General features: G+C 46.2%; 1 protein-coding gene across 1 annotated transcript in view; it reads right to left on the bottom strand.

Annotated features, from left to right (window-relative positions):
• Window positions 1-18,117, bottom strand: part of Oacyl (O-acyltransferase like) — a 51,368-nt gene extending 33,251 nt beyond the window's left edge. Inside the window, exons 1-3 of the mRNA NM_001106139.1 lie at window positions 17,944-18,117; window positions 7,685-7,824; window positions 4,550-4,628 (exon numbers count right to left, since the gene is read on the bottom strand). Of these exons, the coding sequence (NP_001099609.1) occupies window positions 4,550-4,628; window positions 7,685-7,824; window positions 17,944-18,091 (367 nt within the window). The 5' untranslated portion in view covers window positions 18,092-18,117. The remainder of the gene's footprint in view (window positions 1-4,549; window positions 4,629-7,684; window positions 7,825-17,943) is intronic.
• Between the last annotated feature and the right edge of the window lie 6,661 nt (window positions 18,118-24,778).

Genomic DNA, 24,778 nt, shown 5'->3' with positions numbered 1-24,778 from the left:
TGCCTCTAGCTATCACTGCCTATACCCTCATCTCCCCCTCCTTCATGTTTCACAAAGGTCACTCCCCCTACCTGAAAGCCTTAAAAGCTGTAAATTTCATCCCAATAAACGAGACCTTGACAACAGAATCTTGCTTGGTCTCCTTCTCTCGCCCCCCATTTAGGCCCAAGGGTAGCGCCCCTTCGGGACCCTGAATAACTGGGTCCCCGCTGGCGGGGACAAGAAAAGATTCAAGTCCTGATAGCTGTGAATGCAACATTAGGAAATACCATCTTTTTGGAAGTAAATCAACTTACAGTGAGATCATACAAGGTTAGAGTGGCCCAAACTTGGTATGACTAGTGGATGAGTGAGAGTCATTGGGAAGTATCCTGACAGCCAAAGAAAGTAATGACTACAAGCCAATGAGGAATGGTGTATCTACAAGCCAATGAAGAATGGTGTATGTACAAGCCAATGAGGAATGGTGTATCTACAAGCCAATGAAGAATGGTGTATGTACAAGCCAATGAGGAATGGTGTATCTACAAGCCAATGAGGAATGGTGTATCTACAAGCCAATGAAGAATGGTGTATGTACAAGCCAATGAGGAATGGTGTATCTACAAGCCAATGAGGAATGGTGTATCTACAAGCCAATGAAGAATGGTGTATGTACAAGCCAATGAGGAATGGTGTATCTACAAGCCACAGAAAGTGTTATGTCTTCAATCTATGGAGAAATGGTATACCTACATGCCAAGGAGGAAGTTAAGGAGAAGTGGAGTGTCCACTTACCTAGGAAGAATGAAATCTTTGTAGGACACAGAGACAAGCCAAGGACTTGGGTGTGTTTACAAGCCAAGGAGGCATGGTATGTCTACAGGTCAAAAAAAAAAATGGTTTGTCTACAAGACAAGGAGGCAAGTTCTATCTATAAGTCAATGAGCGTCAAGAACCACTGGCTGCCGACAGACATAGGGAGAGGCATATGCTAGACTCTTCTAGATGATTCCAGATGCAATCAACCTCAACAACACCTCGATTTCAGATGTTTACTGTCCAGAACTGAGACAATTTTTCTAGTTTTAAGTCATCTGAAGTACCCACAGGCCGGCCATGGAAGCCTTGAGCAATGAGTACAAAATATTTGGACTGAGATTTATATTTTTGTATCCAGGTTTGATCTAAGTAGCAGTTCTCAACCTGAGCATCATGACCTGTTTGAGGGGTGATGTCAACTGACCCTCTCACAGGAGTCACCTAAGACCATCAGAAAACACAGCTATTTACATTACAATTCATGACAATAGTAAAATTACACTTATGAACACACTAGAAGAGGGCATTGGATCCCATTACAGATGGTTGTGAGCCACCAAGTGATTGCTGGGAATTGAACTCAGGACCTCTGGAGAAGTAGTCAGTGCTCTTAACCACTGAGCCATCTCTCCAGCCTAAAAAATTTTCATAATTTATTTTATATGCATTGGTGTTTTGCCTGCCTCACACTGGTTGTATGCCTGTGTGAAGGTGCCAGATCCTGGAGTCGTAGATAATTGTGAGCTGCTATATAGGTGCTCACAACTGAACCCAAGTTCTCCGGAAGAGTATTCAGTGCTCTTGATTGCCAAGCCATATCTCCAGCCCCCATCAACAAAGATAATTTTATGGCTGGGGGTCACCACAACATGAGGAACTGTATTAAAATAAAGGGTCCCATCATAAGGAAGGTTGAGAAGCACTGATCTCAACCGTCTGCACACTTGGGATGACATAGATTTTATCCACAGGAAGTCACACACATTCATAACTTTTCTCATTACTGTGACCAAAACCTAACAAGAAGTAACTGAGGGCAGGAAGGACTGACTTTGGCTCCTGGCTTGATACAGTTCCTCATGGCAGGGAAGTCCTACGGGCACAAGCCGCTCACAGCTGCGAGGGAGGAGCGTAAGGCTGCTTGCTCACATCTCTGTGGACCCAGGGAAGAGCGTGTTGGCACTCCTACTCTCTCCTTTTCCCACTTTTATTCAGGCTAAGCACTGAGCCCTTGGGCTAGAGCCACACACATTTAAGATGAGTCCTTCCTGCTCTGGAAATCTTCTCTAGAAACACCCTCACAGGACTTAGAGGTGTGTCTCCTAGGCGATTCTAAATCCAGTCAAGCTGATGATGAAGGCTGACCATCACCTCATGCAACATCTGTTAGCTGAAATGTTCCAACGTCCCGTGGAGACCACTGTGCAACAAGTCCTCCAGGTTCTGGCTGCAGGATGTCCACCTACCTACCCAGAGTCTGTCTGTCTCTGTCTGTGTATCTCTCTCTCTGCCTCTGTCTCTCTCACTCTGTGGGTCTCTGTCTCTCTGTCTTTTTCTGTGTCTCTGTCTCTTTCTCTCTTTGTGTCTCTCTGTCTCTGTCTCTCTGCCTCTCTGTTTCTGTATTTCTCTCTGTCTCTCTGTCTCTGCCTGCCTCTCTCTCTCTCTCTCTCTCACTCACACACACACACACACACACACACACACACACACACACATATTCTGTGTATGTGTCTCTGTCTCTCTGTCTCTCTCTGCCTTTCTCTGTGTGTCTCTGTCTCTCTGTGTGTGTGTCTGTCTCTGTCTCTCACACACACATATTCTGTGTACATGTCTCTGTTTGTCTCTCTCTCTCTATGTCCCTGTCTCTGTCTCTCTCTCTCTCTCTGTCTGCCTGTCTCTCTATCTCTCTCCTCTCCTTCTCCTCTCCCTCCTCCCTATGCCCCTCCCCCACTCTGTAATGCTTTGATCCTCCCGAGGTGGCTTTTCTTTCTGTCCTGCTCCAATGAGCTGCACCTGTGCCAACAGCAGCCACCTGACATTACTGAGCTGCTTGTCCCACATCTGGAGGGGAGATATTAGCAACTCCATCAAAAAGCTTCAAGAAATAGCTGGCAAATCCTTTCCAGATGGGGAAATGTTCCCCTGGGCAAAGACGCTCTGATGTCAACCCCTGCCCCTGAGTTAAAGCTGGAGAAAGGCTGTGCCGTTCAATACTAATTTCCCCCAGCAGTGCCCCAGATTAGCTCCACTCAGCCTAGCCTGGGCCTGCTCTTCTGGTTTCCCAGAAAGCACCTCCGTGTGTCTCTCAGACTCTATCTCCAAGTGTCTTTTTATCACCAGCAATGATGGCCGACATTTCACTCCATTTGGTCAGCTTAGGGTTAGCCAGAGGAATCACGGTAGCTGATCAACCTCTTAAGCAAGACAACGTGTTAAACTTGGGGTCACGGTTACTGACTTGAAATGCTAATTGCACAGTAGACAGACGCCTCTTTTTGTTTTTATGACAGGCGCCACTTATCTATAAGGAAAGCAAAATTTGACTTCACCTAATAACATTCTTTATTTTACTTGTAGTGCTGGGGCTGGAACCAGGGTTTCACAGATACTAAGAAAGTGCCAGGCCGATGTGGTAGGTCACCAACCATTTGCTGTTGCTGTTTTGATCCAAAAATGTTTACTACGTAGCCTAGGTTATCCCCCAAGTTGTTCTATAGCCCAGGCTGACCCCAGGCTCCTGGTGTTCCCCGCCTATCTTCTGGTATGCTGGGGTTGCAGGCATGAGACAACAGACCTGGTGTTTGTGGGGCTTTTTTGGTTTTTCTTTTTGGTTTGTGTTTGTTTTTAAACAGATCATACAACACTAGGCTAGACAGATAGCATACCCAAAGCTTGCGTGTCATTATAAACTTAGAGGACAATTTAAAGTCATCAAGAATAGCTAGCTACACTCTGAACACTTGGAAGGAGAATGCTCAGTCACGAGCTGTTAGTTCTTTTTGAGATGACCAGAATTAATATTAAGCACTAGTGTAGAAATAAATCTTAGGCTTTAAAGTTCTTGCTTAGAAAATTTTAAAACACTTATAGATCAAACCAGCTTCCACGGGCTAAAATGAATTCCTCAGCCTGCCGAGGGTCAGGCGTGACTATAAGAAAGTGGGAGGCCCTGAACTTCAAAGCCTGTCAGTCTATTGCTGCAGAGACAGGAGACTGAAACTCAGCAGAGATTAAATGATTTGCTTGGGATCACACAGCTGAGAAGTGACAACCAGGACCAAATGCTGGGCTCCCGGTGCTAATCCACTACAACCGATTGGCCTCACACAATCCAAGTTCCAAACGGCCTTTCTGACCCAACAGTTGGCAGGCACATGGGGAGAGCCAAGAACTCACTGTATGGAAAATGGACCCTGCCCACTCCTGTCTCCGGGCCTAATGAGGCAGCTATGAGAGACCGTTCAACTTTACACCCTTTTTACATTGAGATCCAGCAATTGTCTCCTGGTTATTGTCTTTCTCTTCCCTTCCTGTCCTCATCACTATGGTCCCACCGCCTCTGTTCACACTTTCCTCCCCTCCATTATTGTCAGTTAAGCTGAGAAACCAAGATGAAGACTTGGTGTGGTCCTGAAGGTCTTGGAGTCGTGGAGGTCCTGGAGGTCCCAAAGATGCTGCTTTGTGGACTCTCAGCATTGGCATTTTCAAACCTCATGCTGACACAGTTGTTTGTTTGTTTTGTGCTTACCCAGCTGAGACATCGTGGTCACGTCCTCTTCAGCACAAGAATCAGGGACGCACACACCCACACTGTAGTCTGTTCCATCCTGGGAAACATACACAGCACCCTTTAATGTTAGTGTTTGCAGTATACATGCATGCTTCCTCGTATGTGCATTCACTCATGTGTGTGTGTGTTTATTTGTATGTATGTGTGTGCAAGGTGTATGTGTATTTATTTGTGTGTGTTTGTGAGTGTATATGTGTGTATTTATTTGTGTGTGTTTGTGAGTGTGTGTGTTTATTTTTGTGTGTTTGTGTATTTATTCATGTGTGTATATTTTTGTGTGTATGTATGTGTGGTGTGTGTGTGTCTGTGTGTATTTACTCTTGTGTGTACATTGATTTGTGTGTATGTGTGTTTATTCATGAGTGTGTGTTTGTGTGTGTGTGTGTGTATTTATTTTTGTGTGTTTGTGTATTTATTCATGTGTGTATATTTTTGTGTGTATATATGTGTGGTGTGTGTCTGTGTGTATTTATTCTTGTGTGTACATTGATTTGTGTGTATGTGTGTTTATTCATGTGTGTGTTTGTTTGTTCATGTGTACGTGGTGTGTGTGTATAGTGTGTTGTGTGTGTAGTGTGTGGTATGAGTGGTGTGTGTGTGTGTATGTGTGTGTGTGTGTGTGCATGTGCACATGTACACCACATATACACACAGATCAGCCCTCCCCCCCCCCAGCATTCTTCACCTTATTTCTTTTGAGTAAATGTAACCAGAAGCTCATTGATTTCAGCTAGAGTAGCTGGTCAGTGACCTCACAGATCTTCCTGTCTCACACACACCCCACCCAGGATCTGGGGTTATAGACCTCACCCAGCTTTCGCATGGGTGCTGGGACACTACCTGGGGTCTTCACACTTCCAAAGCAGTCACTGTACCCACTGAGTCATCTCCCCAGCTCCTTGGTTTGCTTTCGGAGGCAGGGACTCATGTAATTCAAGAAAGTCTTGGTTTCCTAATCCCCCTGCCTCCGTCTCCCCAGTAGCAGATGACAGTCATAAGCCAACACAGGCATGACTGTTTAAGGAAGGCTGTCACTACCTTATGGAGAGAGACGGAAGGAAATGTGCTGAGAGACACAAAGGTTTCTGACTCCTCGAGACACAGACCTCCCGGGCAGAGGTGAAGCATCTGCTTCACCTATGATAGGTTACACATGCACCCAGGCTCACCGTCCCGACCTAATACCCAGGCTCACCGTCCTGACCTGACACCCAGGTTCACCGTCACAACTTAAGAAGTTTTGGATAATTTACCACAGTGCATTCCTTCCTCCTCCGTGTGAAAGGTCATAAAAACTGGCTCCCCAAAAATCATTTAAAGAGTTGCCAACGGGCAATTTCTGAGTCACGAGACACATATATAAAATAAAAGATTTTACTTAAAAAAAAATCAAGTCAATACTAGAATGCCCTCTTAATAAAGATAAACCAAGTCATGAACACAAGTCTCTGAGCTAGTTCCTCCTCTCACACGATGGACATGATTGCATAGGGCTGAACTTTTGCTCTGATATCAAAACTATGCGTGTGAAAATGGCCCTTAAACATCCTGACCGTCAGCAGGACAAATGAGTCCTGGGGACAACAGCCCTGCCTGCGTGGCTCACACCTTACGTAAGGGTCTTAGAGCACTGGGATCGGAGAGAGCCCGTTTCCTGTCACTTCAGACCACGGTTCCTAACTAGACAGCAATGTAATTTTATTCCAACCACGTGTGACACGTGCAGAACCCATTTTGCGTTTAATGAGAGGCTGCGTGATGTCTAGGCTTCTATCTGAACCGTAAAGGATTAAATCAAGTCAAGTGCAATCAGTGGGCTATTTAAAAAATTTTGGTTTACTAAGGACACCAAGTTGGATGAGAGGGGTTAGGGAGGTAGTGGGGTGACGAAGATCAAAATATATTGTATGGCTATACGAATGTATGAAGTTCTCAAAGGCCAATAAAATATTATATTCTTTTAATAAGATAGAATAAGCCCTAAAATGACAGTCAGCTGTATTAGTAAATATCCATAAACTGTAGCTCCTCTGCTTGGATAGCCTCGAATTCATATACAGAGCCCCATTTCTGTGGCCAGAGCTACGGATAACTGGATTCCAGATTCTAGGTCCTGCTCCAGAAATTGATGCAGTCAGGAGCTGGTACTCAGCAACTGGGTTCTGACTGTCTCAGTTTGGTCCACGCTCCTCCAAGCAAAGACTACGTTTTTGGTAGAAAGGATTTGAAATTGGAACTTGTTGGCAGGGGTGGGGTGTAGTGGGGGGAGGGGGATTTGTGAGAGCTCTGAAAGCCAGAGCAGAGTCCTCCCTGGACCCCAACAGAGTGGACTGAGATGGGCAGAGAGAGCAACCACTGAGCCCAGAGAATGTGCGTGGAAGATGGTTGTTCAAATTGCTGCCCACCGTTGACCTTGATTCCCCCACTTCAAGGTCTGCCAGAAGGTCTTTCCGTACGGTGTGGAGGGGGGATTATCTGAACAGCTTACATGGTTTGTGACAAGTGCCTCTTAGAATGTCATTCATTCCGAAGAGGCAGAACAAACTTCCATCCACCAACTATTTAAAATCAAGTTTTAGCTGGGCATGGCGGTGTGTGCCTAAAACCTCAAGAACTGAAAGGGCGGGTCTAGAGCCATGGGGTCACGACCCATGGGGTCACGACCCCTTTGAGAGACTTGGGCAAACCTTTCACAGGGGTCATGTATCAGATACCCTGCATATCAGATATTTACATTACGATTTATAACAGTGGCAAAATCAGAGTGATGAAGTAGCAATGATAATAATTTTATGGCGTGGATTGAAGAAGGGTCACGGCACTAGAAAGGCTGAGAACCACTGGCTGAGAGGATCAGGAGCTCACAGTTCAAAGTAAGGGTTTTATTGCAAGCTCCGAGTCAGCGTTTCCTACAGGGTGAGAGCTTGTCTCTGAAAGAAGTCGAAGAATAAATCTAGTTGTGGCTTCCTGTGAGACCTCTTAATGGTTTCTCTCTGTGTTTTCAGTTAAGGAGTACGATTGATGGAGTGCTATGGTCTGTATCTTACAATCTTGTCCTTTGGGCGCAAACACACGAACATTCCGTCTACTCACCTGCAGAATATGAAGCTTGCAGTACTGGCCCCGGAAACTCCCCTCGGGGCTCTGCGTGGAAAGGCACTCGCTGTAGGACCCCAGCCTGTCCACGTTGCCGTTAAGAACGTTGCTTTCAAGCTTCCCCACCGAGTCGTACACTGAATCCCAAAGCAGAAGTTAGAAGAATTAGTTTCCCTGGGCTGTGCTACTTACAGACGAATTATGAGGATGTGGGTTTGAATCCCCAAAGCGCATGTAAAAAGCTTAGCACAGGGGCTGTGTGTGTGGGTTTCTGAGAAGCCAGAGGAAGAGGAAGGCTTTAGATCCTCCGAAGCTGGAGTTACAGGCAGTTGTAAGCTGCCTGGCCTAGGTGCTGGGAATGGAATGTTCTTGATGCTCTTAATTTCAGCTCTGTTCAGACACACCAGCATAGATTTCTTTTACCTCTCTGGGTCTGTGTTTCCTGAACCTCTTCCCTCTTTCATCCTGGAGAAATCCTGGCTATTATTTGCTCAAACATTCTTCTCTTTCCTTTGCTATATATAGTTTTGTTTCTGGGTCCTATTATCATCCTAGTGTAACATTTTAATCCCCACGTCTCTGTTCTTCCTTTCCTGTCTTCACTTTCCAGCCATTCGTCCTTCCCTGCTCTATTTTGAGAGAGCTAGAAATTGAGCTGGCCCAACAAATTTTCTTCATCTCCATCTTAATACTTACTCTATGTGTTGTTTCTATATCAACGGCAGTGTTTTTACCGTCTTTAACATATAGATTTATTTATTTTATACATATGAGTACACTGTCACTATCTTATGACACACCAGAAGAGGGCATCAGATCCCATTACAGATGGTTGTGAGCCACCATGTGGTTGCTGGGATTTGAACTCAGGACCTGTGGAAGAACTCAAGACCTGTGTGAAGCCCCCCGCTTCAGCCATTAGACTATTGAAACAATGCACCCCAAGAAATTAGACCTTTCCCAGGAATCTCATCTGGGAGACAGAAAAAGCCGGAGCCAGAAGGCCAGCTTGCTCCTTGAAAGGGTTAAACGCTGATGATAACTTGTTAGATCACCTTGCAGGAGAGACTACAGTGGAGACAATACTGATGAGCAGGGCCCCCTTGACCAAGACCCTGAGCCTGTGTACCTTTTTACCTTCTACTTAAACCCAAACTTCATATCAGGACCCTGAAAATGGACTCAGGAGTGGGTGGAGGGAGAGCAGGCCACTGGACCTCTTTGTTCCTCTTCCCAATGTGGCCACATTGAATATGTCTCCTTTCTTAGCTTTGCCCTATGACGTATCTGTCTCTTGAGATCAATCTATGCCCCTTTCTAAGTTACTCCATGTTGAGAGTAAAACAATGTTTTTCTCTCAGGCAGTGCCTTTCCCTGAGAGACTCCATTTTGCAAGTAGCTTTTGACTTCATTTTGAGGATGAAGGATGATTGCCCTTCTGGGTGGACAAGTGAGTATTTGCATATGTATGTGCATGAGCACATACACCACACACATATGCACATACTGCATACATACACAGATACATACATGTACATACACACCAATACATATACACATGCATACATACACATATATACACATACATACACACACAGAGACACAGAGACAGAGAGACAAAAAGACAGAGAAAGATCTCCAGGCACAGCCTACAGTATCCAAGGGCTTCTCACCATGCTGAGTGCAGTTTCTTCAAACTTCAAAAGTTTGACTTCCTTCCTTCCTCCCTCCTTCTCTCACTCACTTCCTCCCTTCCTTCTTTCCTTCCTCACTTTCCTCCCTTTAAACAAAACAAGGTTTCAATAGATTCCCAAGCTGACCACCAACTGGCAATGTAAGCTGAGAATGATTTAAACTCTAATTCTCCTGCCTCTATCTCTCAAATGCTGGGATCACACACACACACACACACACACACACACACACACACACACACGCACGCACGCACACAAAATTTATTCAGTGCTAGGGATGCAACCCAGGCCTTCTTGCAGTCTAGGCAAGCATTTTTCCCTCTGAGATACAGGCCCAGTGTTCGCCCTTTTCCTTTAACTAGCTCCAGATAATGGTGGTGGTGATGATGATGATGGTGGTGGTGGTGGTGGTGGTGATTATTTTAGTTACACTCTATTCATTTGTTTGTGAGAAGGAGGTGGGGCATGAAGAGGTCAACTGTGGTCAAGGGTGAGGCTTGGACAAGACTATTTGCCAGGATACTAATTCTCAGCCTAGTTTGACAATCTCTGCTGGACTCATAAGCAGGGCGTCAATGGGCCCTGCAGGCCCTGACTTGCCTTCTGGCCTCAGCCGTAGCCTGCTCCGTTCTAAAGATCACAAGGCTAAAACTTGTTGGCCTACCAGGTCAGGCCGTCCCTCCTCCCAACTACGGACAAGAGCTGGGTCATGTTGCAAGTCTGGGCTGGGCACCATCTCTCCCAGGAAACAATCCCGACTCGTGCTCAGGGTGTCCCACTGGATGGCGTGTCACTATGTCCCGTGAAAGTAAGGTTGTGCCCTGCCTTAGTCGGTGTACATTCCAGAAAAGGAGCTTTGTGGATGTTGACTGAATTGAATTAAACGTCGATAGTATTGGTCCAAATGCCCACATCTAGCTTCAAAAAATTATTTTGAGGTTTTTCCCTGCATCAGAAAATAATCCATGTGTTTATTACTAATAGACTAGAGTGATTTTCAAATCATGTTCCCCATCACAGGATCTCCCAAGCTCTGTACCCTGAAGTGTAACAGTGTCAGGGAAAGCGCCATTGAGACCTGTGCCCTTAGGGCAGAGCCTTCAGGCTATCCAGGAACCCCAATGCAGCCTGCTTTCTCCTTTCCTCCCCTGATCGCCTTGGTGCTTTTCCAGCTAAGCTGCTTTGGTTTTCAAATTGCATTGCTTTTCCTTCTGATCCTGGGCTCAACTGGATCAAGCTGCTCTTTTCTTGCTACCACCCTAATGAGTTTCCATCAAGAACCCAAAGACATTGACTAGGGCATAGGCATGGTCCTGATAGAAATGCAGCATTTGGGGTTGGGGATTTAGCTCAGTGGTAGAGCGCTTGCCTAGCAAGCGGAAGGCCCTGGGTTTGGTCCCCAGCTCCGAAAAATAGAAAAAAGAAAAAAGAAAAAAGAAAAAAAGAAATGCAGCATTCTAGGGAGGCAGGAGGGGACTGGGACTAAGCACCCAGTACTGTGAGCCTCCACACTTGTTCTGAGTTTTCACGTCCAAATGATTCCAACCTGTTTCTATAAGCTGTGCTGAGGCAGATGTCTCCTTCTCCTGTGGTAGCGATGACACGTGTGTATTACAGTGCCGTTTCTGAGCTTGCTCTCTCACAGCTCAGGGATTAAGCACCAAGGTAGAAAAACACCCTATTTTTTAACAAGATATCGTTAAACTGCCTAAGAAACTCAAGATCCTCCTGCCTCAGCCCTCAATCCACGTTCGATAGTCACGGAACCTGGAAGTGTCTTTGGGATCCACTTTACCACTCTCTCTCTTGTAGGAGATTTTTCTTGGTTTCTGCGGAGGTGTTGGTCCTAAGCAAAAAACCTTCCAGACAATCTGCTGGGTACAACACGGGTGGAAATGGGCACTATCCAGACACTGGACAATCAGATATTTTGGCTGGGCTGTATCTTGGTTGGTAAAGCCCCTGCCTAGCACATGGAAAGCCCTAGCTTCAATCGCAAGCACCACACACACACACACACACACACACACACACACACACACACACACACACGCACACACGCACACACACATTCAAACAGTACACCAAATGTCCATGCTGATGGTAGACTACAACAGGCTTCCTCCCAAAAGATACCTACATCCTAGCTCAGGTTGCCGCTGCCCTGGGGAGTGTCCACTCTGAACTGCCTCCTCTGACGAGGGTGCCCCATGGGCCTTGGTGTCTAGGAAAGAGTTGAGGCACACAGATGAGACAAAACAATAGCTACAGCGAATAAATGGAGGAACTAAAGAGACTGCGCGATCAAAATGGGAAAGGGGCTGTCCTGTCAGCGTGAGCTAAGAGACTTGAGACAGGGACCAGGGATGTGCAGGGTTAAGACATTTTTTAGAGGAGAAGTGCTGTTTGGTACCTGTGCAAGACCAGCTGTGATGATGCTATGATCGATCAGATGTCAGACATAAAAAGCACGGCAGATGGCTTGGAAACTCCTGGCTACCAACCGCCCAGCCCCCACTCTGTCTAGAGAAATCAAATGGAGGCCAAGCCAGAAGACCTGGGTGTGGCCTCAGCTGTGGACAGCATCAGAAAGGGGCCGGTGTGGGCTTTGAGAAACGATTGAAAGCAAACAGCTTAGGCCCTGTGTCCCTCACCAGAGATATACCGGCTTCTGTTTTTCCACTTCGGGTGATAAACCAGCAGGGTTTAATTCTGCAGAGTGTGTCTGGGAGGTCAAAGCAGCCTGCATTAGCTTCTGTCTTCATGTTCTATAGCTGTCTTGACAATCTTCATGCCCAGAATAGCTTGAAGCTTAGAAACCTGTTCTCTGATCCTTGGAGACTAGAAGTCTGAAGCAGGAGCGGGATCAGTCCTTACAGAGGCTCTGGGGAGTCTGTTTTCTAAGCCTCTGCTAGCTGCCAGCACCTCTACCATTCTTACAATGTCCTCTTCTCTGTGTGTGTCTGCGTCCAGATTTCCTCTTTTAAGGACAATGATCATTGTGTCGGGATCCACTCTAACCTAGTATCACTGTTTAACTGTTACATTATTTGACTGTCTATAACAACAGAGATGCTAACTTATGCATATTGTCACATGCCTAAGAACTAAAGGTCGAGGTGTAAGCGAGGGTATTTTTTTGTGTTTGCATGCATGTTCATGTATGTTCAGGTGCCCATGTGTGTGAATGCATCCACATGGGGAGGGGGAACATGCCAGAGGACAACCTCAGGTATCATTCCTCAGGTACCATCTACCTTGTTTAAGACAAGGTCTCTCATTGATCTGGAACTCAACAAACAGACGGAACTTGCTGGGTAGTGAGCTGCAGCCGGGGACTTCTCTCTCTCGGCCTTCCCGGCCCTGGAGTAACAAGCACGGTGTATTAAACAAGGTGCTTGCAAGGGAACTGCTCTACTGAGCTATCTTCCTGGACAATGAACATATTTTTGTGAAGACACAATTCAACTTACATCTTCCAAGCGGGCATATTACTGTTTACACTGATACAAAGCACATAATTAGTTTGCATAATTAGTAGCACATGATTGGTTTGCCAGGGCTGCCACAGAAAGATGCTACAAGGTACCCTCACCCACAAATGCCATACAGCCCCTTCACCACCGGGCATACTTTTCCTCGTACTTTTCCTCTGAGATTGTTACATCAAGAATGGCATGGGAGCCAAGCTAAGTTCTTTTGAAGCTGTTCTCCTTGGTTCAGATGAGCCCAGAGATTCACCACAGAGCTCCACAGTCATTCTTCCCAGCATGCCTGTGTCCTAACCTGGCACTGCACTAGGCTCTCTTTCTTTTGTTTCAGCTTAATCGTCTCTTTAGAGAGCTCACTCCCAAAAGCATGGGGTGGGAATCCAATATACGAATTTGGGGAAACATAATTCATCCTATAACACCCACAGATTACACACAGAAATGAAATCTATAACACCCCTTAGTACAAATTCAGAACGCAGTCAACGGGTTCTCACAGAGAGCCTTCATTGAAGGTCTCGTATCTCTTGTAGCCGTACCAGGTTTTCTGCTCTCCAACAGGTATAATCCCAATAGGACTATCAGTGTATGAATCTGCTATAGCCACATCATATGGCTTCATACAGGCATAATCCCGGTACAAATACCACTGGCTGCTTCGTTTGCCTTAATAAGTAATACGAAGTTGAAACAAGACGTCAAAACGGTTATGCATCGGTTTGCGACTTGAGCAGCATGTGCTGAATCCAGTCCAGGTTGATGACTGGAGTATTTTTTCATTCTCGTTTGTTTGTTTTGGTGTTGAAAATGTGTTGGCTACAGACAGCACCTTAAGTTTAATTTGTGTTCTTAACGATGGCTCCATCAATTCCTTCAGTCCGGTCAACGAAACAATAAACAAGCCCTGACTTGTGAGAGCCGCTAAATTCCTATCTTAACATGCTGACTCTGCTTCCCAGTGCGATGTACCCGGCCGACCGTGCAGGCGGAAGGCAGGTGTGGAAGGCAGGTGTGACAGCACAGCAGCGATTGCCACCGGACTAACACAGTCCTAACAAAATAGCTTTCCCAGAATAGGTAAGAGTGGGTTGGGTGTATGGCCCAATGGTAGAGCACTTGCCTAGCCTTGTGAGGCCGCTAAAAAGAAAAAGAGTAAGAATATGTCCTTTAATTTATCCTTTCCACGCAAAGTCTCTCTAAATCACCAACTTTTGTTTTCAAAAACACCTAAGTTTTAAAGAGCCTTCTTCGACACTATCCCGCTCAGGCCCTGGCGTGTTATCCAGTCACACACAATCCACACCCATCCTTGTCTCTGGGCATTAGGTTGGAGAAGGTGTTCTAAAATGTAATTACGCAATAAAAGGCACAGAGACTCACTGAAACGCCTGTGTCCCCATCACTCTGCTTGCAACCAATAACCATAACCAGTTTGTATCCCTCCCTCACCACCACTGCCTAGGTGCCCCGGAGGACCACGTGTGGAAGCTTTCATTTGCGTATCTGTCTTAGATTTTTTGGTGTTGAGCCTTCTCTCCAGCCCTGCATACCTCTCTCAACATTTGAACTGCATACACTACGAACCAGACAGCTTCCATTTGCTTAATTGCTCTAAATTCAGATAGTTTATTGTCTATCCCCTGTTGATGCCATTTCTCTGGCTGAATCTGTACTGACAGATAGACCTCTCATTCTTTTCTGTGGCAGCATTTTGTTGTGGTCTTTTCTTGTTCTTTCTTTCCTTTTTTTAAAAACATTGATTTATCTATTTTACTTGTATGAGTGCTCTATCTGCATGTACACCTACACACCAGAAGAGGGCATCAGATCCCATTACAGATGGCTGTGAGCCACCGTGTGGTTGCTGAGACTTGAACTCGGGACCTCTGGAAGAGCAGCCAGTGCAGTTGAGTCATCTGAATCACTGAGCCATCTTTCCAGCCCTCTTTCTGGTTTCTTTTGTGGTTGCTTATTTTAGGCAATGATCAAAGGAAAGATTTGGTGATTCGAGAGCCTTCTCTCAGGAATAGCATCCTTCATGGTACCAGGAGATGCCATACGAACTTCCAAAGGAGGAAGGTCACCATCACTCCTACCCAGCTATGATGCCCAAGAACCGTGCCATACAACCATCAAGGCAAGACAGCCCTTGGGGGCAGCAGTGAGATGTAACCCTTGCCAGTAACCAAGAGCTCTCTCATTGGATTTAAGACCTGCTCAAAAGGAGGGAACTCATACCTAGGACTGGAAACCTAGCCGACCACTTAATTCCAGTGAAGTCGTGGATTTTGAAAGAAAACCTCAACCACCCCTTTACTAAACCAACACGAGACGCACTAAATACTCGTGTTTAAAGCTGCAGATAACTCTCATTCTCATCCTTCATCAAGGAACCTCTCTTTGTAATAGAAGGAGACTTGTATGAAACAAACGCCAAACAAACAGAAACAAAAGACGATCAATCAAACTGCAGTGTTGTGGGGTTGGGGATTTAGCTCAGTGGTAGAGTGCTTGCCTAGAAAGCGCAAGGCCCTGAGTTCGGTCCTCAGCTCCAGAAAAAATAAAAAATAAAAATGCAGTGTCGTGGAACACGGACACAACAAATACATCTACAATATGGTTCCCAAACCTAAGGCTCGGGGATCGCTGCAGAAGTGGTACAGGTAAAGCTAAAGGATCAGGGAGTTTGCTATGAGATTGCATCTCCTGGTAATGTCAGAAGCTGTGCCCATGAATCCTCACCAACAGGACTGCCTAAACGTGAGGTGAGTGATACGATCGACAGGCTAAGTGGTCCTAACCCTACACGAAGAACTACAAGCAACTAGGAGGTACTGAAGGAAGGGGAAATGATCTTCCCCAGGGAAAAGCACACCAATGGCTATCCAATGTCAAATGGTCAACCCTCAGAACATACATACAAGTAACATCATACAGACCAAGAGGGTTGTCTTTGTATATTTAGGAACATATATGTGGACAGAGACAGGGAAGGGGTTCTGAGGTCAGGTGACAGGCTCAAACCCCATTTCTCCAACTTATATCACAAAACATCTCTATGACTCTATTTCCTCCTTCACAGATTAGACGGCAGTGTCTCTCCCTACCCTCAGAGGGGGATTTGAAGAGCCCTAAAGGAACGATTCTATTCAAGGTTCTAAAGGTGCCCAGTACTTACAGCCAAGTACTCTCCACTCCTCTTATTGTCCCTTCCTTAGGTCCATCAGGAAAATCCTAATGGACACCAAGATCAATAGCCCATTCCGTGCTCGAAAGTCTCAGACAAATGTCAAAGCCACTGTGTCAAGTCACAGCAACGACAGAGACATTTATCCACCGCAGTAAACTGACAGTCACCCATCCATTCACAGAGGTTTTCGGTTCCTTTTTGAACCATTTATTTGAGAAAATTTTGTGTATGTGGCGTGGGGGGGGGGCAGTGTCTATGCAGATTTCTGTGTGAGCATAAATATGAAGACTGAAGGTCTTTCTGTGTGAGCATAAATATGAAGACCGAAGGTCTTAGTGTTGTCCCCTAAGAGGCATCCATCTCAGTTTGGGGAACAGGTCTCTCACTGGCCTGGCACTCACTGATCAGGGCAAGCTGGCAGTCCAGGAAACCTCAAGAATCTACCTTACTCTGCCTCTTTAAGATGGGGACCACAAGGGCTGGAGAGATGACTCAGCGGTTAAGAGCACCCGACTGCTCTTCCAGAGGTCATGAGTTCAATTCCCAGCAACCACATGGTGGCTCACAACCATCTGTAAAGAGATCTGATGCCCTCTTCTGGTGTATCTGAAGACAGCTACAGTGTACTTATATATAATAAATAAATAAATCTTTAAAAAAAAAAAAAAAAGATGGGGACCACAAAAGTAGACAACCACACCCAGCATTCTTGGGTGGGTGTCGGGCTTTGAACTTAGGTCTACCTGTCAACACAGTATAGCACCTTAAAACTGAGCTGTCTCCTTAGCCTGAGAAATTTCTACTTTAATGAAAAGAAAAACAAAGGTTTTTAATTTTCCAGGTACCCGCAGACAGAACACGGTAGCACGGGGGTAGAGAAACTGACAGGGCCGACAGCGCTCGTGTGTCTGTGACCGTTGATGACTGTGGGCTGCTGTCTGTATACTAAGGAGCTGTGCCTGCCGTCAGACCTTCTGGAGTCTCTTGGCTACTTGCTGGGCTCAGTTGCAACGTCCTCTGTCATTATTACCAGGTATTGTTATGAAGCACAACCAATTCCAAAACAGGATTTAAAGAAATCGTCTATCGAATTACCTGAGTTTGTATTTTGCCACCACTTCATCAAATCCCGGGGTACCTGACCCAGTATAGAATAGGATGCGCTTCAAATGTTAGAGTATTCTGAAGTATCCAAGCGTTCCATTTTATTCTCTATTATAATAGAGCTGGGTTTAAATGCAGAAGAGGCCGTGCATTCTAAATGGAAAGGGCTGTGTTCGCCTATCTGGCCTTTAAAGGCGTTTTCACATCTTTCTTGTTCATGATTTTCGTCGGCAACAACAATGAATCCCATTCCAAGAGAGGTACCCTATTGAGAACGAATTTGATTTCAGCTCGAGCTCTGGCAGGTACGCATATAGATTGGGGAGACACACGAAAGTCAAATAGCAGCTACCTCAAGCCCAGACAAAGCACACACACAAAGGCATGTGTGCACGCACACTGCTCGCCTAAGTCCTGACATTTTTTCCAACGCATACCTTAGGGCCTACTATCAGCATAAGAATGGATCAGTTGAGTGCCTTATTTAAAGCAGATCAAATGTCTCAAAGAAAAAGAAGCAAACCCAGACAAGTCTTGCAAAGTCAACCGCTATTGATTTCCTTAGTAAAGAGCCCGCTATACAGGAGCAAGTCTTTCATTACGGTGGCACTTCCAGACTGGCCTTACAGCCTTCTGCTGTGATGACCCGCCCCCACCACGGCTTCAGCGTGTTTTCTGCTTGGTGTCCTTGCAAATTCTCATGGGTTAGTCCAACAGGCTCCTAGCAAATACCTCGGATGTGCTCAGCTACCCCGGGGGATGGGGAAACCTACTTACTTCTCAGAGCGTATTCTTTGGGCTTCAGTGAATTCAGATCAGAAAGGAACTCATCAGTATCTTGCATGCACTTGAGAGAAATGTTTCTTGCAGGAGAAACAAAAGGGAACAGAGCGTGCAGGCAAGCTAGCAAAGTGAAGGCCGTCATTTCTCAACCCGTCAGGATCGGCCTTCCCTTAGACAAAGAGCCTAAGGTTTATGAAAGCCACTGTCTATAATGTGTTTGGGGGGAGGGGTTAAATGTGAAGCCTCTCACTCCTTAACAAGCAAAGAGACAAACCGCATCTCCTCGGCCACCTGCAAAGCGGACAGATAAACCATGGAAACCAGTCTATGTACAATTTGTTATTGTCGCGTGGGTCAGGGCTGTGGATGTGGCACCACTGGCCACCTGGTTCCCTTTAGTTATGCAGATTAACATGTCCAGCTCGCAAGAGTCAGACTCCGGTTCTCTCTGGGTAGACGGCCCCCGTACATCTCTCCGGGTTTAAAAACAAAAAACACGTTGATGACGCAGAGCAGCAGTATTTGGCTTCTGCCCGAGAGTGATGATAAACCCAGCCTGTAAAATGACTGGCAGGATGATGAAGCAGGGCTTCTCCGCGATCATCAGCAAAGGTCACACAGCTCTTCAGGGTTTTTACTGCTCCCTGGAAGCAGTGTCGGCTTGGGAGTGACGCGCATGCCCACGGGGAGGAGTCCTTGCTCCAGGCAGATGCGCGCACACCCACACGCGAAGGTTTAGAACACACATCCGGGAGAGGAAGTGATGCTGACTCTTCACTGTGCTCTAAGAAAACAGAATGTGTGGGTCACCAGGTAAACAGCCTCGGTCCAGAAAAGCTGGCTTTAAATAGTAACTGCTGTGTCTTCGCTCGAAGAGCCGCACGCCCGCGCACCTTGTTTACGCTGCGGAAATGCGTCATGTGGGTAGGCGAGACTCGGCTGCACGTTCTGCTAATGCTCAGAGCATCTGCTGGTACCCTAAGCTTCAGGTCTTGCCTCAAAAGAACGCACACATGTGTACACATATAGACAGGCACGCACTCTCTCCAGTGTCCCTTTGATTCCTTTGTTCTCCTCAGAAGTTGAATACTTCCTTTTTTTAAAAAAAAAAAAGTATAATGTTTATGCCCGGACATGATAATGTATGTTTTATGATCTGTCAGTCAGTTCAAAGGGACCCTGGTATATAGTGAGACCCTGTCTGAAAAATAAAAAGGTGTGTGTGTGTGTGTGTGTGTGTGTGTGTGGTGTGTTCACAGTGGTCACACACGAAGAGATCAACAGGCAACTTTGATGGAGTCTGTTCTCTCCTTTCACCTTTATGAGGGAATCCAGGGATCAGACTCAAGTTGTCAGGCCTCTGTGGTAAGCAAGTCACCCTCTGAACCTCTCACGGTCAGTTTCTACTTTATCTTTAAGTCACTGTTGGCTCCTCTTGGAAACCCTCTGGCCTCCCTCCCAGGTAAGGATAGAGCAGGAGAAGAGCCATTTTCTCTACCACTCACTGGCTTTGCCCACTCATCACTCCACACGACAAGGTTTACTCTCTAGCTCTGTCAGGCGCTGGTACAAGATTTAAAATTCTTTTTTGGCATGGGTCTGGGGATTGCACCTAGGGTATCATGCCTGTTCGTGAAGCACTCTACTAGTAGACCCTCTTATATTGAGGCGGGGTCTTACCAAGTTGCCCTGACTGTCCTTGAACTCACAGTGTAACCTACACAGCTCTCGGAGGGCTGTCCACCTTCCTGGGATCACAGGCCTGTGGTCCAGGCCCATCAGAGACTAGCTAGCTTAGTTTTGCCATCTGTAAGCATCATGCAATTGCCAGCCTCCCACAGGTGTTTGTAGAATCAAGTTAGAGCTCTGGACACACAAACATCTAAACTCTTCAGTCACATGCATTATAGGACACTGTCAATGCCAACTGGTTTTATTTTGCTAACCACCTCCCTAATGTTTGTTGTTGTTTTAAGTGTGTAGAGGGCTAGGGCCAGGGCAGACTGCTTGCCTTCCATGGGAGAATGATGTCCTAGGTTCAATACCAAGTACTGTGCCCCTACACAAAAAGGTGAAGAGGGAAATGGGGGTAAAAAAGAGGCTTAGCTATTTTGAGTATGTATGACTGATTAAACAGAAATGTCTTCGAACCTGACTTTGTTCATGAAATGGTCACAGGAATACACTCAAAAATCAGAATGACTGGTGCTGAGGCTGTATGTAGCTTCGTTGGGAAGTGCTTGCCTAGCATACAAGAGGCCCTGGGCTCAATCCCAGCACCTATAGACCAGGCAGGAGGGCATAGTCCTGAATCCCAGCCCTGAAAAGGTAGAGGTAGGTGGATCAGATGTTCAAGGCCAGCCTAGCTACATGAAACAGTCTTAACAAACAAACAAACAAACAAACAAAAACTTTACTTTTGGATAACCAAAAGTTTAAGGTGCTTCAGATGTTTGTCCCAACTCCTAAAATAAAATAAAATAAAATAATGACTAGTAAAAGTTTAAAGGAAATCAGTCATTTCACAAGGATATTTTAGGCCCCTGATTTATGCAAGACACAGAACTGGGCACAAAAATAGGACAGGAAAACAAATATTGCCTTCCTTTCCTGCCAACAGGCCCTCATCATTTCCTGGTGCGGCAACCATCAGCTGACTAACGCTCTGAATGCCAAGGTCATTTCCTTCTAGCTGGCTATGCAAATGAAAGGCCATGAGACCTCATCACTTGGCGGTGGGCTGGGGAAACAAGGCTCTGCCTTTGCTGATCTGTCACATGTCAACGTGAGAGAGAACGTGTAGCTGGTTCTACTGCTCTGGGATGGGAACCTGAGAAGAAACGGGTCTTTGTATTTGGGAAAAGCGGAGCTGTGGAGACACTCATGCTGAGTGTGACAGAGTCTTAGCAGATAGAAAACTAGCGTGGGGCAGGGATGATGGGGGAAGGAAAACAACCCAGTACACATGGGAGGTTGGTCTAGCAGGTGTGAGCAGCTGGTCAGCATGCTTCATTCATTCACTCACTCATTCATTCATTCATTCACTCACTCACTCATTCATTTATTCATTCACTCATTCATTCATTCATTCATTCAGTTATGAATTCATTCTTCAAAACAAGTTCTTGCTCAATGGCCCAGACTAGCGTCTTATCCGTGATCCTCCTGTCTCAAGTGCTGGGATTTCAAGTGTGCAATGCAACCACCCTCTGGCATCGGTTTAGCGAGGGAAATAAAGAAGGCTTTTGTACAGAGGTCTTCTGGGCTATGCAGAAGGATGTAGAAAGCTCTCCTGAAGAGAACTGGGGAAGAGCATAGCAGAGGAGGGGTCAGCGAGGGCAAGCCTGGGATGGGAATGTGCAAAGAAGCAGGAGAGGAAGCAGTGGGCGACAAGGCTTTGCCAGTGACAGGATGTGGGGGAAGGAGATGGGGATCACCTTCATTTCCAGTTACCCTGAGGAGTCTCTTCTAAAATAGCCGGCATCCGAACGTTGGTTGGTGGGAATCTTATTCGGAGGGCAGCGGAGTTTCAACTTCAATGTCCCACAATGTGGGCATCCAAGTTGGCTCTGAAGAGCCCTCTAAGACTTTATTTTTGCTTTAAGAACACATGTGTGTTTGTGTCTGTGTGCGACTGTGTGCATGGGAGTGCAGGTGCCCATGGTGAGCAGGAGAGAGTGTTAAGTTGTCCCCTGGGGCTGGTCGTCCCAAATGGTGCTGGGAGCCAAACTCGAATTCCCCAACACACTTAACCAGAGCCATCTCTCCAACCTCAGCCTATGGATCCCTTAAAGGCGGCCAGCTTCTCTCCCTCTGACCAAAAATGGGTAGCCACCACAGCCATGGCTACCAGCGTGAATACACTTAAAATGCCTCTGCTTCTACAGGAGAGTCAACGCAGGAGAGTGAGGGCCGGGTGAGGTCTTCCGGCCATCTGCCTCCTGCCAAGATCTATACTACAAGCAGGTTTCCAAGTGTTTCTCTGCCTCATTGGTCCTTGTCAATCCCACACTGTCCCATCCAACCAACAGGCCTGTGCCTGCCCTGTTCTCAGCCACACACCATACTCTCAGAAATAACCGCTCTGCTTAGCCTGACATGACACGAGGATGCAAGAATAGCTTGAACTAAGCCTAGGGTTTCTGGAACTAAGAGGAATGTCTGTCGTGGGGGACTCTAAGTGCAGTATTTCCCAGCACAGTCTTGCAAACATGGTGGTTGTTCTTGCATTTAGAGACATGTGGCAGGGCAGCACACCGTATACCTGAGAAAAACTCCAGGATAAAAGGCTTGCTGCAGGCACGGCAGGCTAAGTAACAGTCCCTTTAAGGCTCCTTTAAACATCTAGAGCGAGCAATATAAACAGGGCTGTGTCGTGACTCACAGCTACCCTTACAAATGGAATTTGGAAGCTGGTCAGGAATGTTTTTCAGGGAAGTACTGTTCTACTTCCTCGAGTTAAAAAAATAGATCCACTTGAAACAAGGAGAGTGTAATTCCAGGACAAACCTGGTGATCCGAAGCGTTGATCCATCCTCTGCCTACCTGGAAGGATATTTACTACACACGCCGGCAAGCAAGCAGGTAGCCTTCAGCGTGTGTCCTCTCCTGCACTTTCACTCTGGCAGTGGAGAGACGTGGCCTGCTCGTGCCATGCATGCTACTGACGGGCCCTGTTCCATGACTGTCTGCCCAGAACGGCTTAGTCGTCTCATGCCTGAGGGTAGATCTGCACTTGGCTAGCCCCTGAGTTCTTCAACAGCCCTGTTCCAGCAAACGGCTTTGTAAAATCTCTTTCTGAATTCTCTTAAAGTTAAACCATTCCAGGACTAGGTGCTGGCTCGGTGGTTAAGAACATCTCTCTGCATGCGGGAGAGATGGCTCAGTGGTTAAGAGCACTGACTGCTCTTCCAGAGGTCCTGAGTTCAATTCCCAGCAACCACATGGTGGCTCACAACCATCTGTAATGAGATCTGATACCTTCTTTTGGTGTCTGAAGACAGCTACAGTGTACTTATATATAATAAATAAATCTTTAAAAAAACCACACACACACACACATACATATACAGACAGACACAGACACACACACACACACACACACACACATACACACACACCACACCACACAGACAGACACACACAAACACATACACACACACATACCACACACACACACACACATACCACACACACTCATACCACACACATACACCACACATCACACACACACACACACACACACACACATACACACACAACCACCACATGTGACTCCAGCTCTCGGGGATCCCTGTGTCCTCTTCTGGTCCCCACTGGCACTGCACTCACAGTGCAAACCCACACGTATAGATGTAACTGATTGTAACGTTAGATAACCATTTCAAACTATCACTAAAGTTAAGCCTTTTCGGTAATGCTGTGTACTGCATTACAGGAAGTTCACTTGAAAGTTTACAAGATCTAAGTCAGACACCCCGGCTCTGCCCTTCCAAAGAAGAGAGAGAACATCAGTTAGCGGATGCTCAGGAAAAAAAAAAAAAAAGAGAGAGAGAGCCGGTTATACAAGCTTCATCACCTGATAGATGGAGGGGTTTGGGTTCTTGTTTAAGATAGGGTCTCACTCTGTGTAGCCCAGGCTGACTTTGAAATCATCGTAGTAGCGCACATCAGCTTTAAAGACCATGGCTATCTTCCTAGCCTGGCCTTCCATGTTTTGAGGTTATTAGTACGATGTTTAGTATGACGAGTGCATACTAACATGATCGCCAGGACCCATTGGGCCTTCGGAGAGGGTTAAAATAAGACAGGAAAAGAGAACACTCGGGGCAAACTAACATTAACCACATTTCAAATTTAGCCTCATGTCCAAGCCACATGGACCAAGACCCATGTATTTAGCATGAGTGTTTTGGGGGTAATGGTAACTACAGAATTACAACTGCTAGCCCTGGAGTTCTTCGGCAGAGTGGAAACTTGTGTATTGCTTTACAGTTCCCTCTCACCACTGCCCTTACCATAGCCCATAGGTTTTGGTTGTTTCCTTCTCGTGTATCCAACTTCCTAGTTTCCTTTTTAATTTCTAAGTGGATATTCCAAGACCTCTATGACTGTCTTCATGACTGGTAGCCAGGAGAGACACTTGCTATTCTCAGTCCTTCCAAACTGGTCCAGACTTGTTCCGTAGCTAATATAGCATCTGTCCTGGAGAATGTCTCCTGCATACTTGAAAAGGATGTATAATCTGGTGATGCTGGAATGCACTGTCGACGTCTTTTTTAGGTCCGTTTGATTCAAGTCCAATGTTTCCCCAATAGGTTGGACTAGAAATGGCCCTTGTTGACTGTGGGCATTAAAGCCTCTGCTAGTTTTGTCCTACAGTATCTTTCCCTCCAAATCTATTACGATCTTAATATACACGGAGGCTCAGTGCTGGGTGCATTTACATTTACAGTTGGCACCATCTGTCGATGAGTTGACTTTTTCCTTATAGAATGTCTTTTGTCCCTTTAGTTTTCCACTCGGATTGTTTTTTTTTTTTTTTTGGTTCTTTTTTTCGGAGCTGGGGACCGAACCCAGGGCCTTGTGCTTCCTAGGTAAGCGCTCTACCACTGAGCTAAATCCCCAGCCCCTCCACTCGGATTGTTTTGACTAAGTATCCTCAACTCTCTCCTGCATCTCTCCTGCATGCCTGGCTTACCACGTCCAACCTCTGTGTACCCATTGATGGTGCTTCTCCGTACGCAGGTAGCATACAGTTGAGCTTTTATTAAAAAGCCACTCGGCTCGCTGCTTCATTGAGGAACATAGTCGGTTTGCACATAGAGCA

The sequence above is a fragment of the Rattus norvegicus genome, chromosome 18 (genome assembly GCF_036323735.1).
Source record: "Rattus norvegicus strain BN/NHsdMcwi chromosome 18, GRCr8, whole genome shotgun sequence".
Lineage (NCBI taxonomy): Eukaryota > Metazoa > Chordata > Mammalia > Rodentia > Muridae > Rattus > Rattus norvegicus.
This window is presented reverse-complemented; position numbering and strand designations above follow the sequence as displayed.